This window comes from Indicator indicator, chromosome 3, assembly GCF_027791375.1.
Source record: "Indicator indicator isolate 239-I01 chromosome 3, UM_Iind_1.1, whole genome shotgun sequence".
Classification (NCBI taxonomy): Eukaryota; Metazoa; Chordata; class Aves; order Piciformes; family Indicatoridae; genus Indicator; species Indicator indicator.
This window is the reverse complement of record NC_072012.1, coordinates 50261952-50289567: the sequence shown is the minus strand read 5'-3', so window position 1 is coordinate 50289567 and position 27616 is coordinate 50261952. Positions and strand designations below refer to the sequence as shown.

At 43.8% G+C, this 27616-nt stretch overlaps 1 protein-coding gene across 2 annotated transcripts in view; it reads right to left on the bottom strand.

The window, feature by feature from the left end:
• The window catches only part of TBC1D15 (TBC1 domain family member 15), a 40528-nt gene extending 20469 nt beyond the window's left edge, over positions 1 to 20059 (bottom strand). For both annotated transcript variants that reach the window (XR_008489506.1, XM_054399910.1), the window contains exons 1-5: positions 20030 to 20059; positions 10706 to 10804; positions 9671 to 9745; positions 8602 to 8740; positions 5697 to 5907 (exon numbers count right to left, since the gene is read on the bottom strand). Coding sequence is in view for 1 of the 2 variants with exons in the window: in XM_054399910.1 (XP_054255885.1) it covers positions 5697 to 5907; positions 8602 to 8740; positions 9671 to 9745; positions 10706 to 10804; positions 20030 to 20053 (548 nt within the window). In the remaining variant the exon portion in view is untranslated. The remainder of the gene's footprint in view (positions 1 to 5696; positions 5908 to 8601; positions 8741 to 9670; positions 9746 to 10705; positions 10805 to 20029) is intronic.
• Between the last annotated feature and the right edge of the window lie 7557 nt (positions 20060 to 27616).

Below are 27616 nucleotides of genomic sequence, written 5' to 3'. Positions count from 1 at the left end.
TTCTTGACAATGGTTTTAGAACCTTTACTAGCTTTGGAAGCCACACTGCAGGTTTTGTGCAAAGAAAGAAGGTTTGATGCAAGCTCATTCTTAGTTCTTGGCACGAGTTCAGAAGCTAACACACTACAAAACAGGAAACCCAATGGAGGGCTACAAGGATGCTGAAGGGACTGGAGCACTGCCTGGGGAGGAGAGGCTGAGAGCCCTGGGGCTGTTTAGTGTGGAGAGGAGAAGACTGAGAGGGGATCTGATCAATGTCTATCAATAGCTGAGGGCTGGAGGTCAGGAAGGAAGGGACAGGGACAGCCTTTGCTCACTTGTGCCCTGGGGAATGGATAGAAACTGCAGCATAGGAGATTCCACCTCAACATGAGGAAGAACTTCTTTACTGTGAGGGTGACAGAGCACTGGAGCAGGCTGCCCAGAGAGGTTGTGGAGTTTCCTTCTCTGGAGACTTTTCAGCCCTGTCTGGATGCGTTCCTGTGTGCCCTGTGCTGGATTCTCTGGTCCTGCTCTGGCAGGAGGGTTGGAGTGGAAGATCTCCAGAGGTCCCTTCCAACCCCTAACATCCTGGGATCATAGTCATTCTAAATTGAACTCTTTCATTCTTTGAAAAATCATGACGCTTTTGAACTATTTTTGACAAGTTACTCTGGAGGGTGACTTTTGTCACCCAGATGTGTGAGTTTCCTTCAATTACAGCTTTCTGTATCCACAACAGATAAAGAGATGACACAGGAAAGGAAATTTGGTGAGACATGGTTAGCCTCAACACAGCATATGCTGAAACCCGTTCAATGAAGCAGAGGAAGTGAAAAGCACCCAGGCCACCATATATGGTTAAGGAATTCTTTGTACCAATTACTAAATCTTACAGTAAGGCTTCTTGTAAAAGATTAAAGGAATGCAAACTGCTTTTCAACATATGAAAGCAAATCAACAAATATCTAACCACCAGTATTACAACAGCTACTGTCAAAGTAATTCTAAATATTCCATTGTACTGTGAAACAGAACCATCTCAGCAGGGCCCTGCAAATATATTTCTGTGTAGACTTCAAAAGCTAAATGAACACAAACACGACTTGGGTTAACTCACTGTATCAATACACCCTTGGTCTTCAGTGGAACATTTGCTTCTCTCACAGGTTTGTATAGGCAGATGAAAACAGTAACAAAGACAGAACTGTGCTGCTCCTAGTGTTTAACCTGTTCTTTTGCCCTCGTGTCTCACCTCAACATTCCACCTTCCCACCCCCAGCACAGATACCCTATGAATTCATTAACCAGCTTCTGGAATCACCAATTCACAGTTCAATATGTGACAGAGGAAAGAACAGCTAAGAAGCCAGGCTGAAATTCAAGCCTCACTGTTGGTAGCTAGGCAGGGCCAAATACTCTGCCATTTGACTAATCTATCACACAGACTTCGATCTACAAATTACCACTCTACTGCTCTCTCCCAAAGTTTAAACCCACTATTTCTAGCCTTTGAAAGAAAAATTACTTTTATTTTTATTAGTACCTGCATCATCCACCATGTTATTGAAGTGACAGATAAGAACTTTAATAAGCCTTATCTCTCCTCCATTCCAACAGGACAGGACACTATTAACACTGACGGATATGAAATGCAACGAGAGATCTCATTTTGAGGCAGCCAGACACCACAGTCAGAGTTTTGAGGCAGCAACAGTGAATGAACCTCAACTGACTTTCAGTGCAAAGCAGCACAGGGGCAAATGATGAGTCATGTATTAGTCCTCCAACTAAAAGAACAAAACTTTGTACCCTATCTTCGTTTTAATTAAACACACTCTGTGGACAGACAGTTGGGTATCAACAGGAAAAATAAACTGCAGCAGTACAGGTTAGGAGGTGATCTGATGAAGAGCAGATCTGTGGAGAAGGACCTGGAAGTTCTGGTGGACAATAAGTGCTGCATGGGACAGCAATGTGCCCTTGTGGCCAAGAAAGCCAGTGGGGTCCTGGGGGGCATTCAGAGGAGTGTGTCCAGCAGATCCAGGGAGGTTCTCCTCCCCCTCTATTCTGCCCTGCTGAGACCACACCTGGAATATTGCATCCAGGTCTGGGCTCCCCAGTTCAAGAGGGACAGGGATCTGCTGGACAGAGTCCCAGGGAGGGCTACAAGGATGCTGAAGGGATTGGAGCACTGCCTGGTGAGGAGAGGCTGAGAGCCCTGGGGCTGTTTAGTGTGGAGAAGAGAAGACTGAGAGGGGATTTAATAAATGTCTATTAATATTTGATGGCTGGGGTCAAGAGGGAGAGGACAGGCTCTGTTCACTTGTGCCCTAGGATAGGACAAGGGGTAATGGATATAAACAGCACAGGAGGTTCCACCTCAACATGAGGAGGAACTTCTTCACTGTGAGGGTCACAGCGCACTGGAACAGGCTGCCCACAGAGGTTGTGGAGTCTCCTTTTCTGGAGACTTTCAAAACCTATCTGGATGTGTTCCTGTGTGGCCTGGGCTAGATTCCATAGTCCTGCTCTGGCAGGGGGGTTGGACTCAATGATCTTCAGAGGTCCTTTCCAAGCCCTAACATCCTGTGAACAACTACTTGGGCAATATTCAAAACAAATCTGTGAGCTGGATACTTTACTAAACACTTATAATTCTGCCAGTTAGGAACATACACCTGGTGCTTTCTCAGTATTAGCCCAGTGCCACCAAACTGGGAAGCACATCATCTTTAAAGCAGACTACAAGTATTTTGTTCAGGTTCAGCCACTTCACCCATACCAATCTGAGCAATAATGTGACATTTTATAAGGAATGCTGTCAGAGCAGGGCAGAAGCTTATGAGGTCATAGGAACAGAGGAAAAACTTATTCATGACAGAGATTTTAGAGCAAAGCTAAACTTTATGCCTTAGCATTGATACCCGTGTTCCAAACTAGAAGATGGAACAAGAAGTAATTATGCTGTCAAGTATTTGCTGGTGGTGTCTAGAAAAATGAGTAAACACCTTCTTCTGAAAGAGATTATGAGCTTAGGTACATCCTGTACTAAAGCATAAATACTAGGAAACAGAAACAGAGGCTAAAGTCTGCCATTTCCACAACATATGTGGCATGCTTCTTATTTGCTCTTTCCTTAAAAAGTCAGCAGGATTCACCACTGGACCACAGAAAAGCAATAGACCAGTGCCAGAAGCAGAACTTCACTGGAAGAGAGAACTTTAAGTAAGAAAACTAAACCTGCAAGTCCCTGCCCAGTTCAATGCTTAATTTGATTTAAATGTAGCTTTTTGCTTTAATGTTCACAAAATTTCAGTTGGTGCATTCATCAATGCTTAGACCTATTTGAGGTGGCAACACTATGCAGCTCAGTACAGCTTGAACACCACCCTCGAGTCTCCTTGTCTTAACTTAGCAGGGAAGTCCATCTGGTAAGCATCCCTGGACACCCCAGTGCATAGCTGATAGGTGAGACTACACAAACTCTATGCCACTGCCTTCTTTTAAAAACAGACACAGGAGGACTTGACTGTCTCTCTTTGACAGTTTCTTCCCCACCTGACAGCTACTGTTTTGCACTGTCCCAGAAGAAATGTCCACATAACCTGGCAAAAGGCTACAAAGGACAAGAACTAAGAATCCATGGAGTCAAATAAAGGAAGAATGGTTAAGTGTCCAGACATTCACCACCAACTACCCGAAACAGATAGTGTTTGGAACAGCAACCAAAATCCCTTTTCATTCAGTGACTCACCAATAAGAGGTAGTTTTACATAGCAATGGGAAGTGTAACTACCTGCAGCACATGACTCAGTAAAACTGGAAACAACGCCTCTTGGTAACACAAACTCTCTTAACACGATGTGCAGTAACAAACGTGACAATCAAGTGACACACACATGCACATATTCAAATAAGGTCAAACAACCTCACTAGTTTTAAATTGCTTATTTTAAAGCCTCAAATGGACCAACTGAAAAGTGGGCATAAGGGAAAATCGTGTAAAATTTGAAGTCTCTAGTTGATAATTAATCACAGCAACAAAGTTTTGATTATGTCAATGCAGGCCAGTTTGCTACATTGTCAAATGCAGTCACTACGCATACTTAAAACTTGGTCCTGCTCATTAAACATCTATTATGGGAATTAGTTAGAAAATTTGAAGTACATTGCTGTAGTACACAGGCAACAGATCAAATTTAGTACAAAGCTTTCAGCAACTGCAATACAGGTGGTTTTCTAGTGTTTGCTACACAGGTTGCCTCAAAAACCTCCCCTATCCTACCAGTCACTAGTCACAAGATATCCACAAATAGGTAAACACAGAGCAGTATGCTCAGAAAGGAACAATTTCCTTGGGGGGGAAGGGGACAGATGTGGCAGCAGCATGACAGGATGACGGTATTTCCCCGTGCCTGCAGAAGTAGTGAAATTTGGAAATTAAATTAAAGGAGATTTAAGGAAGATCTCAAAAGAAACCTAGGAAAAGAAAATCAGAACATATGATGAAGTTGTCATCCAAGATTTCCTCATCTACAGCTGTACAGAAAATATTCTTACCTACACTTTTATCTTGTCCAACTAATAACCTCTCCTTTGGTCTTCTTGAGCACTCCCCTTGACAAGCCCACATGCAACGCTAGTGCTACATTAGCCAGGGCCATCCCACCAACTGCTCACACTGACCATGACACAGTCTCTATGGAGCTGACAGCTTCTGATTATCACCAGATAACACCACCATATGTATTGGCACTGTCAAAGCCTTTCACAAATCAGTTCAGTGAACACACAAGCCCCCTGTCCTATTGGCTTGCTCTCTAGCCTCACAGTATTATCCAGCAACGAGCTCCTCTGCTTGTCAAAGGGAACTCTGACCTGGTTGATAGTACTAGCGTGAGAAGAGCCATCTATGAGGATTCCCACAGCTCCTTCACTAACCACCTTCAGACTTGTCATCAGAATAATTATGTTGCAAGTAATAACAAGACACTTGTGAAAACAGAGTACCTGTTACACTGATGTTACACTTGTTTGAGGTGTAACAGGTACACTTCATTATTTCTTCATGACTTATCTACTCTTATTGGCCATGTTGCCTTCTTAAACTATACCTACGCCTATGTGGTTAGAGCAGAACATTTTCTTTCAGTCTGCATTCATGCCATGCAAATCAAAAAGGCTTTTATCCAAGTGAGAAACCTGTAGGTAACACAACACTCCTCAAATTATGGAGGAACAGAATTCTGGGGGGAAAAGTTTACATCCAAATCAATGTAGTTGACAGCATGGTAAGTTACCTCACATACTGATGTCAACACTCAGGTATTTCACACAAAGTAGAGCTCCAATTTTAACATGAATTAGCACATTTAATAGAAATGGCTCATGAGGAAGAACTGAATTTTACACTGAATGTTCATGAAAAGCTTCTGCACCCACTAGAGGGAACTGGTGAGACATTAGGGAGCTAATCAGACTTGGAATGTTCTAAAAGGTTTCATAAACTGATTCAACAGTTACAAGACTTCATCCAACATTCCAAATGCATAAGCAGAATTACAGTTTCAGTCATCTTGCAAACTGATTCTACTAATAAGAAGGGGAAGACAAAATATATCAGGAAGCATTAATGTGAAATTCATTGCAGAATTTAAAAAGTAACCCAATAAATCCTCATGTTAAATCAGAACTAAGAGTTGTCTGATACTTACTCATTCAGTACAACATGTTTTTCAAGGCATTTAATTAATAGTTTGCTATCTCCATGATGAAAGTGAAGAGCTGGAAGCTTCACATCATCTTTCAGACAGAACACCAGGTAAGACCATCCCATGCCTTCTTTGTTTTGTTTGATTGACTTCAGATCTGTCAAACTGAACAGGAATGACCACTTGCTTTCTCCATTTGCATGAGTTGCAGTATCTTAAAAAAAAAAAAAGGAAAAAGAAAAAAAAAAAAACAAACCACCACACACATGATTTTTAGTCCAACTTCCAGTGTTAACAATAACAAATGCATTGTGTCTGTCACCATTCATAACAAACACAAAACCAAGCACTGGTTCTGACAGTAAAATGTGTCCCGTAACTATAAGAGCTGCCACTTCTGGATTTCTTTGTGTCTCCTCATTTTCTACAGACTTCCAAAATAATGAGCAAGTCCATTAGACTGCTCCCCTAAAGCTGTGCCTACAGTTTATAAAAGTGATCCAGCAGATAAATTCACAACTCTATCAAATTCCAGCAGCAAGCTGAATACCACCAGCATCTCCAAAAGGTAGCATTGCTTCCTCAGACTAAATGTTATACATATTATTATACTGTATGCTTTATATTGCACACAGTATTAGTCAGGTATTGTAAATCTGCTTCCAAAAGTAAAGCAGAGGAAGGACAATACAGGAAGGACATGGACCTGATAGAGCAGGTCCAGAGGAGGGCCACAAAAATGATCAGGGGGTTGGAGCACCTCTGCTATGAGGACAGGCTGAGGGAGTGTTCAGCCTGGAGAAGAGGAGGCTCCAAGGAGACCTAATAGCAGCCTGCCAGTACCTGAAGGGGGCTACAGGAAGGCTGAAGAGAGACTGTTTGCAAAGGCCTGCAGGGACAGCATGAGGGACAATGGCTTCAAAGTAGAGAAGAGCAGATTGAGATTCGGTATCAGGAAGAAGTTCTTCACCATGAGAGTGGTAGAACACTGGAACAGGTTGTCCAGGGAGGTGGTTGAGGCTCCATCCCTGGCGATATTCAAGGTGAGGCTTGACAAGGTCCTGGGCAGCCTGATCTAGTTGGGGATGTCCCTGACACTGCAGGGAGGTTGGACTGGATGACCTTTGGAGGTCCCTTCTGGCCTGGACCATTCTATGATTCTATGACTCAAAAAATCTCCCCATCCACCCGTCTCTCCCATACTGTGCAAGCATGTACGCATTCTGCACAAGACTGTACACATTCAAAGAGAAGGGATCAAATTTTATTTTACCAGAGGACATAAAATTGTCAGCAGGCCTGGAGGGAAATTGCAGATCTTCTGGCCTGCACCCATCACACTACAGCAATGGGAAATAAGCAAGGAGAAACTGGCAAAGAACAGAATTCAAGTCACTTGTGCTCCCTGCCACTTTGTCTGAAGATGAAAAATCAATACAAACCAGTGACATGTAAACCATCCTGTGCCTGATAAGAGATGCTGGCTCTAGCTTTAGGTAATGCTAGCCCTAAAAGCTCTTCTCAAAGTATCCTTGGAGCAGAGATTGTGCTTCAGCCAGAAACATTCATAATCTTAAATCCAAACCCTGCACTTGTACATGATATAAGTGACATTTAAAATCATCATACATTTTTTGGTTTCATCATAAGGTACCACAGGAGAATCAGAGAAAAAAAAGGCTACTTACTCAGGTCATTGTCCTTTCTGGCCTACTTTTTTTCAAGACAATATAATCATACAACAGGTTGAGCTGGAAGGGACCTTAAAGTTCACCTAGTTAAAATTCCCTTGCTGTGGGCAGGGACACCTTCTTTAAACACTTCCCAGTGATGGGGCCTCCACCACCTCTTGGCCTGATTTAATTATATTTACCCTCTTTCAGTTTAAAAATGTTACCCCTTCTCCTGTCACTGGAGTCCCTGACAAAGAGCCCCTCCCCATCTTTCCTGGAGGTCCCCTTTAAGTACTGACAGGCTGCTATAAGGTCCCTCCAGAACCCTCTCTTTTCCAGGCTGAACAATCCCAACTTTCTCAGCCTGTGCTCATAGCAGAGGACCCTGCTGGGCCCCCTAATCATACTCATGGCCCTCCTTTAGATCCACTCAAGCAGATCCATGTCCTTCTTATGCTGGAGGCCACAGAGCTGAACCCCATGGGGCCTCACAAGAGCAGAGGGCAGAATCACCTCCCTTGACTGTTGACCACACTTCTTTGCATCTAACCCAGGAACAAGGCTTTCTGGGCTGCAAGCACACGTTGCTGCGTCATACTCAGTTTTTCATCTACCAGTACCCTCGAGTCCTTCTTTGCTGGGTTGCTCTCAATCCATTCCTCACCCATCCTGTATTTGTGCTCAGGACTGCCCCAACCCAGATGCATGTCTCTACTGATGTAGATGAAAAGTCATTTTGCTCAAGTGAAAAAGACCATACAGAAAAGCCCCTTGCACCATGTAAGTGTACATTCCATCTCCCACTGCTGCTGCAGTATGCAAAGATACTTAAGATCGAAAATTTGGTTTACTACTCAAGACACCACCTACTTCAAATTCCATTTCTTTGAAAGAATGCAAGAGCCCAACACAGGTAAAACTGCTGTATCATCTAATAATTGTCACAGCAAGAAGTCAGAGTTAACATCTATTTTCAATACAAGCCACTAGCAATTTAAAGAAAAAAATAAATAGATTTGTAGGCAGGCAGCAGCTATTCCATTGTCATTTTATTTTTTTTCCCCACACCCAAAGATTCACATCTTACCATAAACAACTCCCACCTCAATTCCTAATAAAATATATTTTACTGTACCTAGAAGGCAATTCTTCAGTTACAAATTACCATAAAGAAAAAAACCCACACCACTAGACAAACCAACACACACAAAATGCTGCACTTCTGTTTTCAGTACCTCCATTTGAATGAGGTTTCTTTTTAAAAGAGACTGTGGTGACCATGTCCCACTCTGCTTCATAACTGCTTGGATGGTCTGCTCCTCGGGAACATTTGTCTTTAGGAGTCTGAGTCCACTCCACGACAGAACTGGAATCCTGAGGGGGGGGAAAAAAAAGGGTTTCTATCACAAAACACATGGCATGAAAATAGAGCTAGTTTCTCACATTCCACATGAAGAATAAGCATCTTCATTCTTACACATTAAAAGAAGCTGTAGTATTAAAATTCCAATAAACATGATACAATCAACATAGTACATCTGAACTGATGACTAAGAAAAGAGGTTTCACTTAAATTCAACATGGGACTAAAACACCCTAACCTCTCTTGCAGACAATACCAACATAAGCTTTTCAGTAAAATGCAAAACTTAAATCTTCCTTCTTTTCTCTTAATACTGCTTAAATACCACATATCACTGCATCTTGGAACCCTCACAGACTTTACCTTGCATTAGAACATTACCTCTCTGTTTTGAGTCTAATTACAAGGAGTTATTAGCAGACTACAATCTAGTAGCTATGGGGGGAACAAAGGACTAGTGACATCGACAAACTTACATTGATTTGGCCCTTACTATTCATAGACAGTCCCTTTCTGTGTATGAACCAAGGAAAATAAAATACAATAACCCACACATGTATCCAGATAGCCTGAACTGGGCTACACTCCACAAATACGATTCCTATGTGGAGCTATTAATACTAATAACGACCACATAAATAGGTTTTGCTTCCAGTTATGAGATGACAGAACCACAGAATATATCTGGTTGGAAGAGACCTCCAAGATCATTCATCTCAACCCTCGATCCCGCATTAAAGGTTCAACACTAAACCATGTCCCTAAGTGCCAGCTTCACAGACTGCTTAAACACCTCCAGGGAGGGTAACACCACCACAGCCCCTGGCAGACCATTCCAATGTTGGAAAACCCTTTGAGCAGGGAATTATTTCCTACAGGTTAACACAAACTAAAATTTCTGGAGAAACAGAATGAGGAACACCGATAACTAGCAAACATACCTTTCCAGCACAAAGGATATTAGAAGTATCCAAAGTATCATCCAGTGGTCTCCAGTCTACTATTATTTCATTTTCCTACAATATAATCATAAAATAATTTAAAAAAAAAAATTCAACACTACACAAAGTACATATCTCTATATTTACTCATGATATGATTGTGGTACAACTTTCTTACATATATATACACACACACACTTTATATACTTATATATATATGTATATCACAGTACAGTAGAGGTTGGAAGAGACCTCCAGAGATCATGCAGTTCAACCCCCGCCCTGAAAGAGCGGCATCACCCAGGGTGGTTGCACAGGAATGCATCCAGAGAAGGAGACTCCACAACCTCTCTGGGGAGCTGGCTCCCAGCCCTCACTGTAAAGAAGTTTCTCCTTATGCTGAGCTGAAACCTTCTCTGTTCAAGTTTGAACCCATTGTTCCTTGGCTTATCACTGTGAACGACTGAAAAGAGCTTGGCCCACTCCACTTGACCCCCCAGCCCTCAGCTATTGATAGACATTGATCAGATCCCCTCTCAGCCTTCTCTTCTCCAGACGAAACAGCCTCAGGGCTCTCAGCCTCTCCTCATAGGGCATATGCTCCAGTCCCTTAATCATCCTGGTAGCTCTTTGTTGGACTCTCTCCAGCAGGCCTCTGTCACTCTTGAATTGGGGAGCCCAGAACAGGACACACTATTCCAGGTGTGGTCTCAGCAGGGCAGAGTAGAGGGGGAAGAGAACCTCCCTACACCTGCTGGAAACACTTTCCTTGATGCAACCCAGGATACCATTGGTTGGTTATCATACTCTTGGCCATAACAGCACATTGTTGCTTTACATATATATATATATGTGTGTGTGTATATTTTTAATACAGTTTTTTTTCTTTTTTTATATATCTGATACAGAGCATATCAAACATGGTTTGCTGATTTACAAAATCCTATCCTTAGAAAGACATTTAAGATTTGCCAAACAGATGATGTGCTTCACCAGGAAATACATGAAGTTTCCATAACTCTGTTATGCAAATACCTTTTCTATGACACGTAGTATTCCTGCTATTAAGTTGTCCTGGTCATCATTTTTTCCACAGGATGAATGAATGAAAACACCTTCTTGTTCATATATAACCTATAACAAAATGGGTAATGACATCAAAAAATCACTATTTTAAAATTATTTCTCTCTCCTGTAGTATTTGACTCATGTACTCTCCTGTAATACTCAACTCATGTATGTAAGTTGAAGTGAATACCTCCACCTTTGTGTGGGGTTTTACTGACTTTCCTTCCTTCCCACTCCCAAGATCTGAGTCTTTCACTTAAATTATAAAAAGTAATAGAAAATGGTACTTCTTAAACTTAGTCACTAAGCAACATATCAACCATTATTACTTGGTAAAACACAAAAAATGCATTTAATACCTAGCATTTTTTACATCAGCAGGCAGAGGTTCATAGGGAAATACACTGCTGTTAAAATGCCAAAAGGCTTTCATACACAGTATGCCTTTCCCCCAGTTGCCATTTAAGCATCTTGAAATTATAACTTTAGATGGACAGTCTAGTATACAAAAGAACTGTTCAACAGCAATAAAAAACCCTGCAGCTTCAGGTTAAATAATTCCCCAATCCCACATTCAGAGAATGGCAAAGGTTCCACTTCAAAAATAGAATGTAACAGCTACAAGCCAAGAATGGTTTGTAGGAGTACACACTGCCCACATCACTTTTGCACGTAAGCATTTAGAAAGCTGCTCACAGTATTCTGACTGTACTCAAAAAAAAAAAAAAAGGAAAATGAAAGAATCTCTGTCAAAATTCAGCAGGATCTTCAAAACTGTATGCTATACAGACTATTAAACATTGTAAATGGGTTCTGCTTTTAACACTCTCTAAAAGAGAAGTGGAAAGTCCCTAATATATCAACTTTGATTATGCAGAAGTGAAATACATCAAATAGTAACAGTAATTGTTTTATAACCATGTTAATTCTCCAACTAAACAGCAAATAGTACCTTAAGAAACACATATTTTTAAAGGAAAAACCTTTAAAGGCTTAACTAATCAGTGAGAATGATTGTTTTTCTTTGGTACTAAAAGACATTTTTTTCTCAGCTTACTCATTCCTCAGGTTTTTAAAATAATTGCATTTACAGTCAGGGCAGGAATCTGAAAGTTTAGGTGTATAAGCTTAACTAGACAGATGAGAATATAGAGCTTTGAAACAGCACTAAAATTCAGTTAACCATTCTGTTGTAGATTTACTTCTTAAAATTCTCTTCACTTCACACAAGTAAGACATTTCTAAAGTGCCCTGTTTAATTACCAAAATATCATTGGGAAGAAACCTCTAGAGGTCACTTTATCTGATCTCCCTCTCAAAGGATTATTACCATCAAGTTACTTTTCAAACATTGGAAACCCTCTTTCCCCTTCTCTAGTACAACTTTTTTCTCTCTTCTATCAAAACAGATCTTCCCTCTATTTCTACCAAAAACTTGTTTTTAAATTCAGTCCCTGTTTAAACAGGGCAGCTTTGGGATTTATTTAAATGTTAGCTTCTAGCTATTTGGACCTGATCTATCACCACAATTAGTTAGAAGTATGAACCAAAGTGATCAATCATGGGGACACCGTATTAGTTATACTGGTAGAAGTGCATTTCTGCCAATAATGTTAGCAGGTATCCAAAGTACACCTTCTCAGTCTAGAAAGTATGCAAACTAATACTTGTTTTTATTGTTGTCCATTCATCAACCTCTCAGAGGGACAAACATTTCCTTTCACGGGAAAAGAAAATATGTTCTCAACACCATAGCCATCATGCAACTGAAAGATTCTGCATTGCTCTTCCTAACAGATCCAGCTTCCTGATCTATGCTTGACCAAAACAGGTGATAAAAAGCAAGCAAAAACATGCTTAGAAGTTTAGAAGGTATCTGTAAAACGGAGGACTTTACAGTGCAGTTTATGTCCCTCCTACAGTTACTCAAGAGAAAAACATCTCTAAGTCTGAAGGGCCAGAAAGCAAATGCATTGGGATTCATTCTTGTCCAGTAAGAGATGTGAGCTTGTATTTTTTTTTTCAACTGTTATCACATACTTCATATAATTGAGCTTAGAAAGTGTCATTTTTAATATCACTGAAGAAGAACATTGAGTCATATATAGGTGGGAGTCTAGAAGATGCAATAATGTTAACTAATTTAAAGAAAGATATAATTTCACACATTATCTAGGAAGTGCTTTAACAGCTTCTCACTGCACAGCATTTTGGAAGTTACCACCTTTGAATTATCTGAAGCACTGAGCAGCTCTATTCAGCAGTACTTTGTAAGATAATTCCATAAATCAGTTTAAATAATTTCCAGGAAACTGATGTTCATAGGCCTTTCCTTCTCACTGAGCATGTCCACACTTGAAAGACACAAGCATGATTTATGCTCATTTATTTTCCCAGTTCTACAGAATGAAAATTTGATTTATTGCCTGATTCAGAATTCTACCAAAATCTAAAAATTGTTCCCAAACACTGCTAAACCACCTTGACCTGGCTTGTTTTTTCAATAGGTGCTAAGGAAGCCAAAGGTAAATTCACAATTTGTTCTAATCAGTAATTCAAGGTGCTGTGCAGCTCTTTAATCTCGTACACTGACAGAAGGTCTGTAAAAACAGGAAACCAAAGCATGAAATTCAGAAAAGCTGAAAGAAGCAACAGTTGTATACCCATCTATCATAAAAAACAGGGAAGTAGCAGAATGTAGGCTTAGTTTACAAGCCATGGCATATGTTAGTTAATAATGGTCTGGAAAACTGTTCACGTATTTATGTTCCACACCCAGCAGAAAATAACTTTCTGAAGCCTCAGTGTTGTCCCAGTAACATTTTCTGATAAATAAATAGCATCATTCTTAATACCATAAAGGACAGAGCACAGACAATTCATGTATCTAGTTCATTGTGCTGCTTAAAATAAGCAATCAACAGGCAAGTTCTGTAACTTTTTAAACTTTTTATTGCCAGGGATACACAGGAGCAGGCGGCCTTCAGCACTCCACATCGACAATAACATGTGCCAGAACACAAGGAAACTTGCCATGTGATGGCAATTCACAGTCCTGTGCTACCAGCTAGTGAAAGATGACAACACTGCACCCAAAGACAACGAATGAGGTGCAGGTAAGGAAAAAAGGGAGCTCAGATCTGAAGCTACCGCAGAACAGGGTGGTCCTGCCCTCCTCACCCAGGGTATTTCCCACCCTGCCTGTGCTGGGCACCCAGGTACTAGCTGATGCCATGTGCACTGATCATTCATACTTTATACTCTTGTTCTTACCTCTAGCACACACCAACCACCTGGCAAATGCAGGAGGTGAGAGAACTGGAGAAGCACTGCCAATCTCCCAGCTAGTCAGCTGGTGGCATCTTTCAGACACTTCATACTCTCTCCCTGTGTTCTTATCCAGCTCTCCTTATCTGCCAGAGAGCATAGCTCAGGGCCAGCACTGCTCTGCCAAGACACCATCCAACTTCTCTTGACAGATGCAGCTTACAGCACTCACACAGTAAATCAGCCACTGCTCTGGAGTCATTAAGTAATTAGTGTTTGCACTGTGCAAATCCTGATCCTTTTCAATAGCAGCTGCTTCATTTTTGCCATGTATTAGGGAATCAGGTGAAGGACCTCACTGTGGATTCAACAGCTGAAGCAGCAAGCATAAGTGAATGAGAGAGTCTGAATGTTCCACAGTCTGAATGTTCCACAGACTACAAATTAAGGACAAACAAGCCTGTCTGCAAACATTACCAACAGATACAGCAGCTGTGCAGCATCTCATTTTCAGGTTCTGACAGAAGGTAAACAGAACAAGAGACGCAATACAGTAAGGAAAAAACTACAGAACAACAAAAATCAATTCAATTTAGGCAATGGTTGTCCTGAGGGACCTTATATCCACAAAAGAAATTATCTTAGCTTAGAACTGAGCTTTAAGTAAGAACTGTAACTTAAAAATCTGTGTTACGCTACTTTAATTTCCATCTCCCTCTCTTGAATAGCTGAGGTTTCTTCAGATCTTCTTCGCACATCCATCAGATCAAAGTGCCCTACTACACCAATAGTCTGCTCTCCATGACCAGACCCCAGTCCACCTCTGTTCTGAAAAATCATCAAACTAACATTACTTCCCCAACATGATCATCTGCTCCACAGAAGATATGCTACAACTTCTGGCATTTGAATTTCATTAAAAATATAAATTCATCACCTTCTCTCACTTTTGTTTGCTGAGCCTATGGCTAAACCCTTTTCCTAAGACCACAATATTTCATGCCCTGTTAAGTCTTACAAATACCAATTTTCTAAGCAAGATAATAAACCCAAACACTATTCAAATACAAAAAAGTTCACCACACCAGGAACCACATAAAATTTTCCTTCACAGAACCACAGAATTGCATACATTGAAAAAGACCTTTAAGATCATCAAGTCCAATCATTAACCTAACACTGACAAGTCCCCAACTAAACTGCACCCCTAAGCAGGACATGACTCAATGGGTCTTAATCACTGCCCTGGGCAAGCCATTCCAATGCCTGATAACCTGTTCAGTAAAGAAATTCTACCTAATATCCAATCTAAGCCTTCCTGGTGCCACTTGAGGCCATTTCCTCTTGTCACTTGATTGAACAGACCAACCACTACCTCTGTACAACCTTCTTTCAGGTAGTGATGTTTCCCCTCAGTCACCTTTTCTCTAGGCTAAACAACCCCAGTTCTCTCAAATGCTCCTCATAAGACCTGTTCTCTAGATCCTTCACCAGCTTTGCTGCCCATCTCTGGACACTGTCCTTCTTTCAGTGAGGAGCCCAAAACTGAATAGAGTACTCAAGGTGTGGCCTCACCAGTGCCAAGTACAAGGGTAAAATCGCTTTCCAGTCCTGCTTGTCACGCTATTCCTGACACCGGCCTGGATGCCATTAGCCTTCTTGGCCACCTGGGCACACTGCTGGCTCATGCTCAGCCAGCTATCAATCAACATCCCTTGCTCCCTCTCTGCTGAGCAGCTTTCCAGCCACTCTTGCCCAAGCCCATAGCACTGCTGTGGGTTGTTGTATCCAAAGTGCAGAACACAGCATTTGGCCTTACTGAAAGTTATACAGCTGGCCTTGGCTCATTGATCTAGTCTGTCTAGATCCTTCTGCAGAGCTTCCCTACTCTCAAGCAGATCCACACTTCCACCCAACTTGGTATCATCTGCAAACTTACAAGGAGTACACACAATTCCCTTATCCAGATCATTGACAAAGATGTTAAAGAGGAGCGGCTGCAGTACTGAGCCCTGGGGGACACCTTCTTGACAACAGCAAGTTTTTCAAGTTCTGCCTTAGGTGCAAAAAGTACTTCTGCTACTTATCACAACAACAGTGAATGAAAATACAAGTCTGAGGGGTTGCACACTTCCAACTGTGAACAATTCTGCTAGAGAAACCCTTAGTGAATAGAAAACAGAAAGAACACAGAGACATTGCACTCCTTTACATTTTAGCATAATGAAATCTTAACTAAATTCAAAGAGGTTAGAGGCTCCTGTTCAGAAAGAAAATCTACAAAGTACGCTATATTCAGAAAGGGTAAGGATTATGATTATGCATGTAGTAAATTACAAGGGCTGAAGAAGTTAGAATGAAGATTTTAAATCAAGTGTTTAATAAAATGGGCACAAAAATGCACAGTGTAGGAGTATCTGTGCCCCAAAATTTAACTAGTAGAAGGTACAGCAAGGCATTGCTTACACCATAGGATATACACCCATCTAAAATAATCTGCTATGTCTGTGCCAACAAACCATCTGAAGGATGCAAAGCTGATTTAAACACACCACCTTTTTAGTCTCTTTGCTGGTCCTGGCAATAAAAAATAAAAATCAAAAAAACACCAAACCAAAACCTCAACAGCAAACACACACAACTCCATACCCCAACACTACACCATTTACAACATTATTTAGTAGCAGCTACAGTGCTACTCTTAGCACATCCAAGTTGCCAAACTGGCCAAACATCTGAGCTTAGTCCTGAAGCTCAGATATGTGGGGCCAGTTAAAGCTCTAAACCTTTAACTTGAAAGCTCTGAAGATTCAACTTCAAGAGCAAGGGCACAGGCAAGTGAAAAGTAACTTCTCTGGCAGCCCATGTGTCAGCTGGTAATTTGAGAAAGATCTAACAGCTCATGTGCTGAAGATACTCTGAACTCCCAGAGCACAGAACAAAAATCACTACTGTCTTTAGACCAGCTGTAATAATAGCCTACACACCAACAGACTAAAATGGAAGTTTGTGTTTCTCCCCATACAAAACATTTGCCTCATTTTCTAACATGGTTTTCTGTTACAAGGGTGAGTCCAGAGTCAGTACTGGGAAATAAAGAAAATAAACTGCCATTTGTTAAGCAACACAGAGAAAATGTACCTGCTTTCACACATAAAAACAAAAGCACTGAAAGCAAAAGACTGCCAAGCTACATGCAGGAAGAAAAACAGGCAAGTCTAAGACAGGTAAAAAAAGAAAGCAGCTTACAGTGGTTCTAGTACAGATGGTCATTAATAAAGAATGAGTCACAACTCTAGAACTCAGTAGCACGAACTTAAGTTTTCCAGAACCCAGTTAACCACATAGAGAAAAAACACTGAAAGGAACCTTCTGAGATATGCAAGTAAAGCAGTATATGCAGTTGCATGAGGTAATCAAATTTTTATCCTATTAAGGTATGGAACAGAAATCACAGACAGTATAAACCAGCAGAGCAGTGAGTCTACTGACGACATTAATGATGCCTGGTAAATAAAATGTGACAGAAGGAGAAGGCAAACAAGGTAAAGATGGAATAGAAACCACAACCTTGTGTGGTTTGCTGGAATGAGACTTCAGAAAAGCTGAGACAATGCAGTCCATGCCAACTGCTTAATACAATGCCATGTGTGTTCCATGGGAATTACTTGGCACAATATTTTGAAAGAAAGAATACATTAATGTACATTACTTTCATGTGATAAGATCTGCCAAACAAGACTAAAGCAACCCACAAACTAATGCCTACTACTCTTTCTGAAATCTACCACCTGAAACACCTCATTACAACACTGCAGAGCCAGAAAATTAGTTTAGGACACCCATAGCTCAGAAACACACAGAAAGTGCAAAATGCTTTAAGAGAACACTGAGGCTGTACCAACTTACAGAGTGTTTACTCCCCCTGGAGTGCAGTTTCACTATTTTATGAGCCTTTTGCCATTTAAAGGAATAACTTGTGGTCCAATGTGCTCCCTAGACCAAATTCAGCCAATTTGGTCAAAAACCAAGGACACAGAGTTTTATGCATTACTTCAGCTTGCTAAATCGAATCACAGAGATCAAATGAGTACAGTATCCAAGCAAGCAGAAGTGGGGAGATCTAGAGAACAATGGAGCTGCTCCTAGTGACTAGTGAAACTTCATAGAATCACAGAATTGTTGGGGTTGGAAGGGACCTCAAGGATCAGCCAGTTCTAACCCCCCTACCATGGCCAGGGATACCTCACACTGTATCAGGTTGCTCAGAACCACATCCAGCCTGCCCTTAAAAACCTCCAGGGATGAGGCTTCCACCATCTCCCTGGGTAACCTGTTCCAGTGTCTCAAGCAGCCCAACCTCTGAAAAAACACAACTACCTTTTTTTTTTCTACTTACTAAAAGTGATGTGGCAAAGAAAGTTACTGAATCAGAAGTTGTGTTAACAAGTTGCCTTAGTAGTGTGGATGTGGAATAACTGAAACAGTTTTAGTTTTGCAACATCTTAAGAAATTTGGCCTGGGACAAAAAGACTCTTCTCTCTGCCCCCCCCACCAAGAACAACCAATACATAGCAAGTTTGTAAATACACAAAATAGTTGCAGCCTCTTATATAAAGTACTGTAACTTAGCCTGCTCTAAGAAGAAACTTCGTGAAGATCCTGATAAAAGGCACAAAATGAAAATGTTTACCATAATCCAATAAAACTTAGATCAGACAAACCCAGAAGAGTAACTTCTCTCTATGTACATAAAAACTGGATGTGCGTTGCTAAAACCAGCTGGGAGGGCAATATGGCTATATTTACATTTACAGCACTTAACAACGTGGTTAAGTGAAAAAACTGCCCACTGAACAAGTTGTCTGCTCCACCAGTTCTGGTTGAAATGGATATGGTAAACTGCCACAAGCAAGGTCTCTACTGATTCTCCTAGCTAAACACACTCCTCAGGATTCTCTGAGAAGCATAGACATGGCTAATTACATCTTCTCATAAGCAAAGATCAGCTGAAATAATAGTTTGCTGCCATACACTGGAAAACTGAAGACTATCTCACACTAATCTTAGCTACATACAGTCAGATGCTACTCTGACATTTTAAATCCTAGATAAAGGACCACAACCTTGAGAACCCAGCATTGCAAAGCAACACTTTTAGAAGACAAAGTCACGGAATAGAACTATTTCTATAATAAAACCATAGAGACACAACTTGGATCTGTTGATGGGGGAGGCAGGGAGTGTTGTCAACATCTTCCCTCTGCGATCTCGAACCAGGGCAGCTATCTGAGTCATAGTCAAGCTCTACTCTTTCTTTCAAGAACACTTGGCTTGGATTGGTGTCATGTAAAAATCTTCAGTTTACCAAACTATCCATCTGACAAGGCTTTTTACCCACTCCGATTCAGGTACCTGCACACTATCGGCGTGCGGGCAAGTAAAGGCCGGTTATGTCTGCGAGTACCTCGGGAACATACAGCCACGTAGACGGGACAAGTCTCGTTTCTTCAGCTCAGTCTCCTCTGCGGAGACCAACCCCCGGCCTCAGGGCTATCCGCCTCTAGCTGACAGCGGCCTGCTTCCCACACTGGGGTCAACTCACCGCGCAGCCTGGAGGCAAGCTGAGGCGGCGTGGAACACGAAGGGGGTCGCGGGCGCTGAACCGTGTCACAGCACCAGCCCCGGACAGGGCCCAAGTCCCACCCGCCGGTCGCGACCCCCTCCTGAGCACGGCTCAGAACGGCGCAGAAGGCCCACGCTCTCCCACACCCCCGCCAGCCCCGCTCGAAGGCGGTACAGCCCCTGTCCGGAGAAGCAGGCCCGGGCTCCGCGAGAAGACCTGGCACCTGCGCACGGCAGGGAAACAAGGCCCCCGCCCAGCCACGCAGGGACCCAGCCACCCCTCTCCACGACTGCCATCACCAGGACGACCCCAGCGGCAGACAGAGAGAGGCCCACCAGAGGGGCGGACAGCAGCGGCCGCCGCCCGCCCACGGCGCGGGCCCAGCTCTCCACCGTTACCTTGCCGTTCGGAGGCGCCGCCATATTGCCTACGAGTGTTTATGATGACGTTGCGCTCCTCACGTGCTCCGCCGCCGCTCCACAACAAGCCCCAGCAGCCCCCTCCGCGGCGGTGCTGGCGCAGGCGCACTGGGGCCGACACTCCCCCGTCCGCGGGAGGAAAAGGCCACGCGCGGAACAGCCGGCTCCAGACGGGGGCGGGGCCCGAGTCACGAGGGACGGGGCCCTAGGGCCCCGCCGCCCCCGCGCGTGACTCTTTTTGCTGTTTTCTGGCTCATTTGGAATCTTCCCACGCAGCTCCCTGCGAGACTAGCCGATGTCCAGCCACATGGAAGCGGCTTGCTCGTGGGCTGGGCGGCAAGGCCCGCGGGCCGTGCCTGGCGGGCCCGTCGCTGGGCGTCGCGCTGCCCTTTATCCTCTTGCCCAGGTTCGAGAGTCGTGAGGGTGGGGAGGCCGTGAGGAACGAGGTGGCAGCGAAACGTTTTTCCAGTGGGGGCGCTGCAGAACAGCCGAAGCAGCGGCCCGTGCGGTTTGACCTCAGGCGGCCGCCGTAACGGTGAGAGCTCAGCTGTGCCAGTGTGGCAGCACGGAGGGAAGGGGGGCTTGTTTGATTTTTTAAACTCACGCTTAAAGCTTTTGCTCAACTGCCTGAGGTTGCACTTGCAGTTTGAGGACTGCCGAAAAGTTGGTGTAAATCACCAATCGCGTTCCTGCTAGTTGTTTTCTTCTCGCGGTTGCACGATGTGAATACCAAGGAAATACTGGCACCATTAAGCTGTCCAAATACTCATGGACCGGATTTTTACAGTTACTGAATAATAAACCGCTTCCAAAGTGAGGGGTTCCAACACAACGTGTATGTATTTATCACGGGACAAAGCGAAATCTTAATTACAGTCTCATCTGTGTTAGCCAGTACTCAGCATTCATACACATGCAGATTTATAAAGGCTGAAAGAACTCACTTGCAGATGGCAACAGGTCTGGATTGGTCTTCTGTGCCTGGCAAAGCATGGTGTTAAAACAAAAATCAGTTTCATTTAATCACTGCAACGTTTGGTCCTGCTGAGAGCCATAAAGATGTGTCTTAAGACATCTGTTATATTCCAACACATTACCATAAAATATTTCTAGCAAATAATATATCCTCAAATACTGTTTGCTTCAAACAGATTAACGAGATGCTCCCAGGGAAGTGATTTGTTACTCTGAAGGAGCAAAGATAATTGGGTTTTTTTTGGCTGTCATATAATGGCATAATTTGCTTTTTGCCTTCTCACATTGGAAACTTACTTGTGTAGATTAACTCCCATTGCAAACCAGATTTGCTGCTCTCAATACCTTTGTACTGGTCTGCTTCAAAGTTTTGAGAGCCTGTTAGGACTCTGTATATAAACATGTAAAAAGTTCATAAAACCACAGTTGTAGCAAGATCTAGGCTGGAAAGCTGTATGAGTGTAACAAAAATGGACATCATAACTATAGTGATCCCTTTCTTTGAATTTAGGAAGGGCACAACTGAAAGTCATGGTGAATGTAAGGAAGTCCACACCTTACACATGCATCACCATAAATTGCTTTGAGAGGTGAAATTGTCATTGCCATCTTGCACACCCACACTGGTATCATCTCCTTTAGTCTCCCCTCTGTTCATTTTCATCCTTTCCCTTTCTTATAATGTTCCTTCTTCTCTTTCTCCTTGCAATATATTCATACATTAGTTGCACACCGGTGTGTAATCCTATTCATCTATCCACTTCCTTTTCATCTTTCAGCTCCCTTAAGTCCCTTAAGAAGACTTCTGCTCAGTTCCATTGCATACTCTTATTCTAACTCTCCACTGAAACTGCTTGGTCAAGGTTTGTTTCAAATTTCCTTTCCTAGGAGAAGCTCAGAATTAAGATTCCCATCTTGGATTCATTGTTCATTCTGTAGTGCAGTCCTTGAAGGCTGCTCTCCTCACTAGCATGACTGCCATCTTCCAGTCCTCCTAGCTCTTGGACTTGATCTTTAGAATATGGTCTCCTAGGCTGCAGCAAGAGAAGACTGGCCAGCAGGTCAAGGGAGGTGATTCTCCCCCTCTACTCCACTCTGCTGAGACCCTACCTGGAATACTGTGTCCAGTTCTGGAGCCTCTATTACAGGAAGGATCTGGAGGTGCTGGAAGGCATCCAGAGAAGGGCCACAAGGATGAGCAGAAGGCTGCAGCTCCTCTCCTATGAGGACAGAGTTGGGGCTCTTCAGTCTGGAGAAGAGAAGGCATCAATCAAGGAGACCTTTTTGTGCTCTTCCAGTATCTGAAGGAGGCTACAAGAAAGCTGGGGAGGGACTTTTTATGGTGTCAGGTAATGAGGGATAGGACTGTGGGGAATGGATCCAAGCTAGAGGAGGGAAGATCTAGATTAGACTTTAGGAAGAAATTCTTCCCCATGAGGTGGTGAGACACTGGCACAGGTTGCCCAGGGAGGTGGTGGAAGCCTCATCCCTGGAGGTTTTTGCAGACAGGCTGGATGTGGCTGTGAGCAAGCTGATCTAGTACGAGGAGTCCCTGGCCATGGCAGCAGGGGTGGAACTGGATGACCCCTGAGGTCCCTTCCAACCCTGACAATTCTATGATTCTATATCCAACCAAAGCCTCCCTTTTCTTTGCAGGCAATTGTGTCCATAAATATGTATCCCATGACTCACTGCTTTATTTCTGCTGCACCCATTAATCCTGATCCAAATCCAAATCTATTTTTATCATCTGCAGGCAGCTAATGTACAAGAAGGGTTTTATCTTCCCTCCAGACTCTCTAGGCACCCATCTCTTTTCAATGTCAATAATCATCTGTCTCCAAGACCTAGAGCTTGGTTGTCTTTCTGGATTCTTTCACCTTATAGCTAACTCCCTTGCAGAGCTTTCTTTGTGCAACATCACAAAAGCATAGTTTTTCCTATCTATCCACACTCCTGAAGTAAAATGGAGCCTGAATGCTTAGAGAAGGTAAGCCTGGGGCAAAAAACAGGGGGTGGGGGGAAATCACAGAATTAACCAGATTGGAAAAGACCTTCAAGATCATCCAGTCCAACCTATCACCCAACACCATCTAATCAACTAAACCATGACATTGAGTGCCTCATCCAGGCTTATTTTAAGCACTTCCAGTGATGGTGACTACACCACCTCCCTGGGCAGCCCATCCCAGTGTCCAATCTCTCACTCTGGGAAGAATTTCTTCCTAACATCCAGCCTAAACCTCCCCTGGCACAGTGTCCTCTTGTTCTGGTGCTGGATGCCTGGGAGAAGAGACCAACCCCCACCTGACTACAACCTCCCTTCAGGTAGTTGTAGAGAGCAATGAGGTCTCCCCTGAGCCTCCTCTTCTCCAGGCTAAACACCCCCAGCTCCCTCAGCCTCTCCTCACAGGGCTGTGCTCCAGACCCCTCCCCAGCCTTGCTGCCCTTCTCTGGACACCTTCCAGCATCTCAACATCTTTCTGGAACTGAGGAGCCCAGAACTGGACACAGCACTCAAGGTTTGGCCTGATCAGTGCTGAGCATAGGGCAGAATGACTTCTCTGCTCCTGCTGGCCACACTATTGCTGATGCAGGCCAGGATGCCATTGGCTCTCTTGGCCACCTGGGCACACTGCTGGCTCATGTTCAGCTACTGTCAACCAGCAGCCCCAGGTCCCTTTCTGCCTGGCTACTTTCCAGGCACTCTGTCCCCAGCCTGTAGCACTGCATGGGGGGTTTTGGCCAGTGTGTAGAACCTGGCACTTGGACATGTTGAATCTCATGCCTTTGGACTCTGCCCATCTGTCCAGCCTGTCAAGGTCCCTCTGCAGAGCCCTCCTACCCTGTAACAGATCAACTCCTGCCTCCAGCTTGATGTCATCTGCAAACTTACTGATGATGGACTCGATCCCCTAAAATGACCCAACAAACCCTCTATGTTTCAAACTTTCCTGATCTTCAGATCTAGGTTCAGCTCAGCCCTATTCAACACTCAGTTGAAAAGTAAGAGATCAGAATGAGGAAGAGAAGATCCTGCAGTCTTCAAACACAGATCTTAAAATGTCCATGCAAATGGGCCCAGCGTTTTGCAACCACACAGACCCACTGCAGAAGCAGCATGTAGCTCATTCTGAAAGATAGCTTTGCAGAGAAACTGTGTGCCAACAGAGGAATCATTCAACATCTTTATCTTTATTTGAAGACATTTTAAAGCTTTGATGCTTGAGAATTTCCCATGAAGCACTCTAACAGAGGAGAAGAACAGCCTTCAAAGGCTGTGAAACAAGCAAGGGATCAAAAGCTTGCACTTCTGTGGTGCAGCCAGAACAGGAAGCAGCACAGCACTATCTGAAAGAGCTGTCACCTAACTAAAGAATTAAAAGATAAATCAGAGAATTGTCATCACCTCCCTGGGCAACCTGTGCCAGTGTCTCACCACCCTCATGGGGAAGAACTTCTTCCTAAAGTCTAATCTCAATCTCCCCTCCTCTAGCTTGGATCCATTCCCCCCAGTCCTGCCACTCACTCACATCATAAAAAGTCCCTCCCCAGCTTTCTTGTAGCCCCCTTCAGACACTGGAAGGCCACAAGAAGGTCTCCTGGGAGCCTTCTCTTCTCCAGACTGAACAGACCCAACCCTCTCAGTCTGTTCTCATAGCAGAGCAGCTCCAGCCCTCTGCTTGTTCTCATGGCCCATCTCCGGACATGTTCCAGCATCTCCAGATCTTTCTTGTAACAGAGGCTCCAGAACTGGACACAGAGCTCCAGGTGTGGTCTCACCAGTGTGGAGCAGAGGGGGAGAATCCCCTCCCTGGCCCTGCTGGCCACACTTCTCTTGCTGCAGCCCAGGCTCTGCTTGGCTCTCTGGGCTGCAAGTGCTCACTGCTGGCTCATGTTGAGCTTCTCCTCCACCAGCACCCCCAAAGTCCTTTTCTCCACGGCTGCTCTCAAGCCAGTCTCTGCCCAGCCTGCACTGGTGCCTGGGATTGCCCTGACTCAGCTGCTGGACCCTGTGCTTGGTTTTGTTGAACCTGACAAGGTTGTCATGGGCTCACCTCTGTAGCCTGTGCAGGTTCCTCTGGATGGATCCCTTCCCTCCAGCCTGTCTGCTGCACCACATAGCTTGGTGTCATCGGCAGGATTTGTCTCAAGGCAACATTAGGGTTGGTATCACTGATCACAACCTCACAGCAGCTTTGTGCTCTCAATGGAACAAGACTATTTTTTTCTTTTTAACTACTAAAAAGAAAAAAAAAAAAAGCAGAGCAGATAACAAGATGAACTACTCTGCATTTGTCATGCAAGGAGAGCTTCTGGATTGCGTCAGCCTCCCCAGCAGGGGGGAGCTGGAAGCTGTCCCAGAGTGATGACTAAACAGAAACTGGTCTGTAGTTTGCTGATTGGCACAGACTGGTATTGCCAGAGTGAGGAATACAGAAAGCACAGGCAAGGAGTAGCAATCCCTTCACTTCTACTGATGCATTACAACTCCACCAACAGGCTGCATTTCCTGCCAAGAGCAGGAACCCAACACAACAATTGTTTTCGGGTGGGGGTAGTCGATGCTGTGTTTGACTGCAGCCATTCACAGAGCAATGCTAAGCATGGGTCAGTAATTAACCACTACCTCCTTCCTTAACTTGCCAAAACAATCCACTTCAGACTGCTCCATTTCCAAAACAAGCTGAAATCCCCAAGTCCCAGAGAAAGAACCACTGACCTATGGTGCCAAACACTGCAGTAGTCACATCCGGAAAGGATCACAGTACATTAGAGGTTGGAAGGGACCTCAAGAGATCATTGATCCCAACCCCCCCTTGCCAGAGCAGCATCACCCAGGGGAGTCCACACAGGAGTGCATCCAGGTGGGGTTGGAAAGTCTCCAGAGAAGGAGACTCCACAACCTCTCTGGGCAGCCTGCTCCAGGGCTCTGTCACCCTCACTAGAAAGAAGTCTCTCCTCATATTGAGGTGAAATCATCTTTGTTCAAGCTTGAACCTGTTGTCTTATTCCTGTGTACCACCCAAAAGAGCTTGGCCCCCTCCACTTGGACCCCCAGCCCTCAGCTATTGATAGACATTGATCAGATCCCCTCTCAGTCTTCTCTCCACACTAAACAGCCCCAGGGCTCTCAGCCTCTCCTCACCAGGCACTGCTCCAGTCCCTTCAGCATCCTTGGAGCCCTCCCTTGGACTCTCTCCAGCAGATCCCTGTCCCTCTTGAACTGGGGAGCCCAGAACTGGATGCAATATTCCAGGTGTGGTTTCAGCAGGGCAGAGTAGAGGGAGAGGAGAACCTCCCTGGATCTGCTGGACACACTCCTCTCAATGCCCCCAGGACCCCATTGGCCTTCTTGGCCACCAGGGCACATTGCTGTCCCATGCAGAACTTGTTGTCCACCAGCACTCCCAGCTCCTTCTCCTTGGGGCTGCTCTCCAGCAGATCCCCTCCCAACCTGTCCTGTTGCAGGTTATTCTTCATTCCCAGGTGAAGCACTCTGCACTGGTATATAAAATACTCCATTTCAGAACTTCAGTCCTCCAGAAGTGCAGCTGCAGCAACACCCTGGGAAAACAAAGGTTTGTGAAACCTCTGCTAGATACTGGGTTAGCATTTTTTCCCCCAAGGATTTTTATCAACAAATGCCAAGTAAAATATTTTTACAACATTTGATGGTGTCAATGTTCCCACTATTAAAAACGCTGTGTCCTTCTCAGGGATGGCTTTTGCCCTGCTAATATTTTCCCTGGGTTCAAATCAAAGTATTCTGTTTGACTGAGGCTGGAAGAGCTTATCCTATGTGAAGAGTCCAGTAAGACAAGTGCCACAACAGCACTCAAGTCTTTAGTTATCAAGTGCTTGCCTCTTCTTTTGCCACTAAGAAAAGCCTGAGGAGGAAGTTTAACCCTTCTGAGAAAGAACTTCTTGACTGTAAGGCTCCCAGAGCACCAGAACAAGCTGCCCAGAAAGACTGTGGAGTCTCCTTCTCTGGAGATATTCAAAACCCACCTGGATGTGTTCCTATGTCATCTGCTCTAGGTGATCCTGAAAGGTGATCCATCTAGGACTGGATGAGCTTTCAAGATCCCTTCCAACCCCTAACATTCTGTGATTCTGAGACGATTGCAGCCTTGAACACAAAGCCTTACCAGTTTCACTCCTCAGATCACTAAGGTCTCTCTTCAAAGAGCGACTTTCATCTAACTGTACAGATCTGAAGGTACTGGGTTGAGACCAAACTGACCTGTTCTTCAATTTGGTTCACTGAAGTTTGATATGAGAATGTTAATGGTGTTGCTATACTTACACAGTCACAGATTTTCAATTCACACTGAAGCTCTGCACAGTCAGGAATCTTTATCTTCACCAGCGTAGGCAGATCACCTTTGTGCACATAATCACATCAGAAAAGCACAGCAATGATAGTTTAATTATCTACACCAGTTTAGGTAGAAAGGGGGAAAAATGCATAAGGACTGGTCTGTATCAAAGCCATCTATTATTTCAGAGAAAAAAAAATAATCAGCTTGAAGCCAGCACAGTTCTTACACGCCAGACTGATTAGTTACTACTATGCCTTCCATGTAT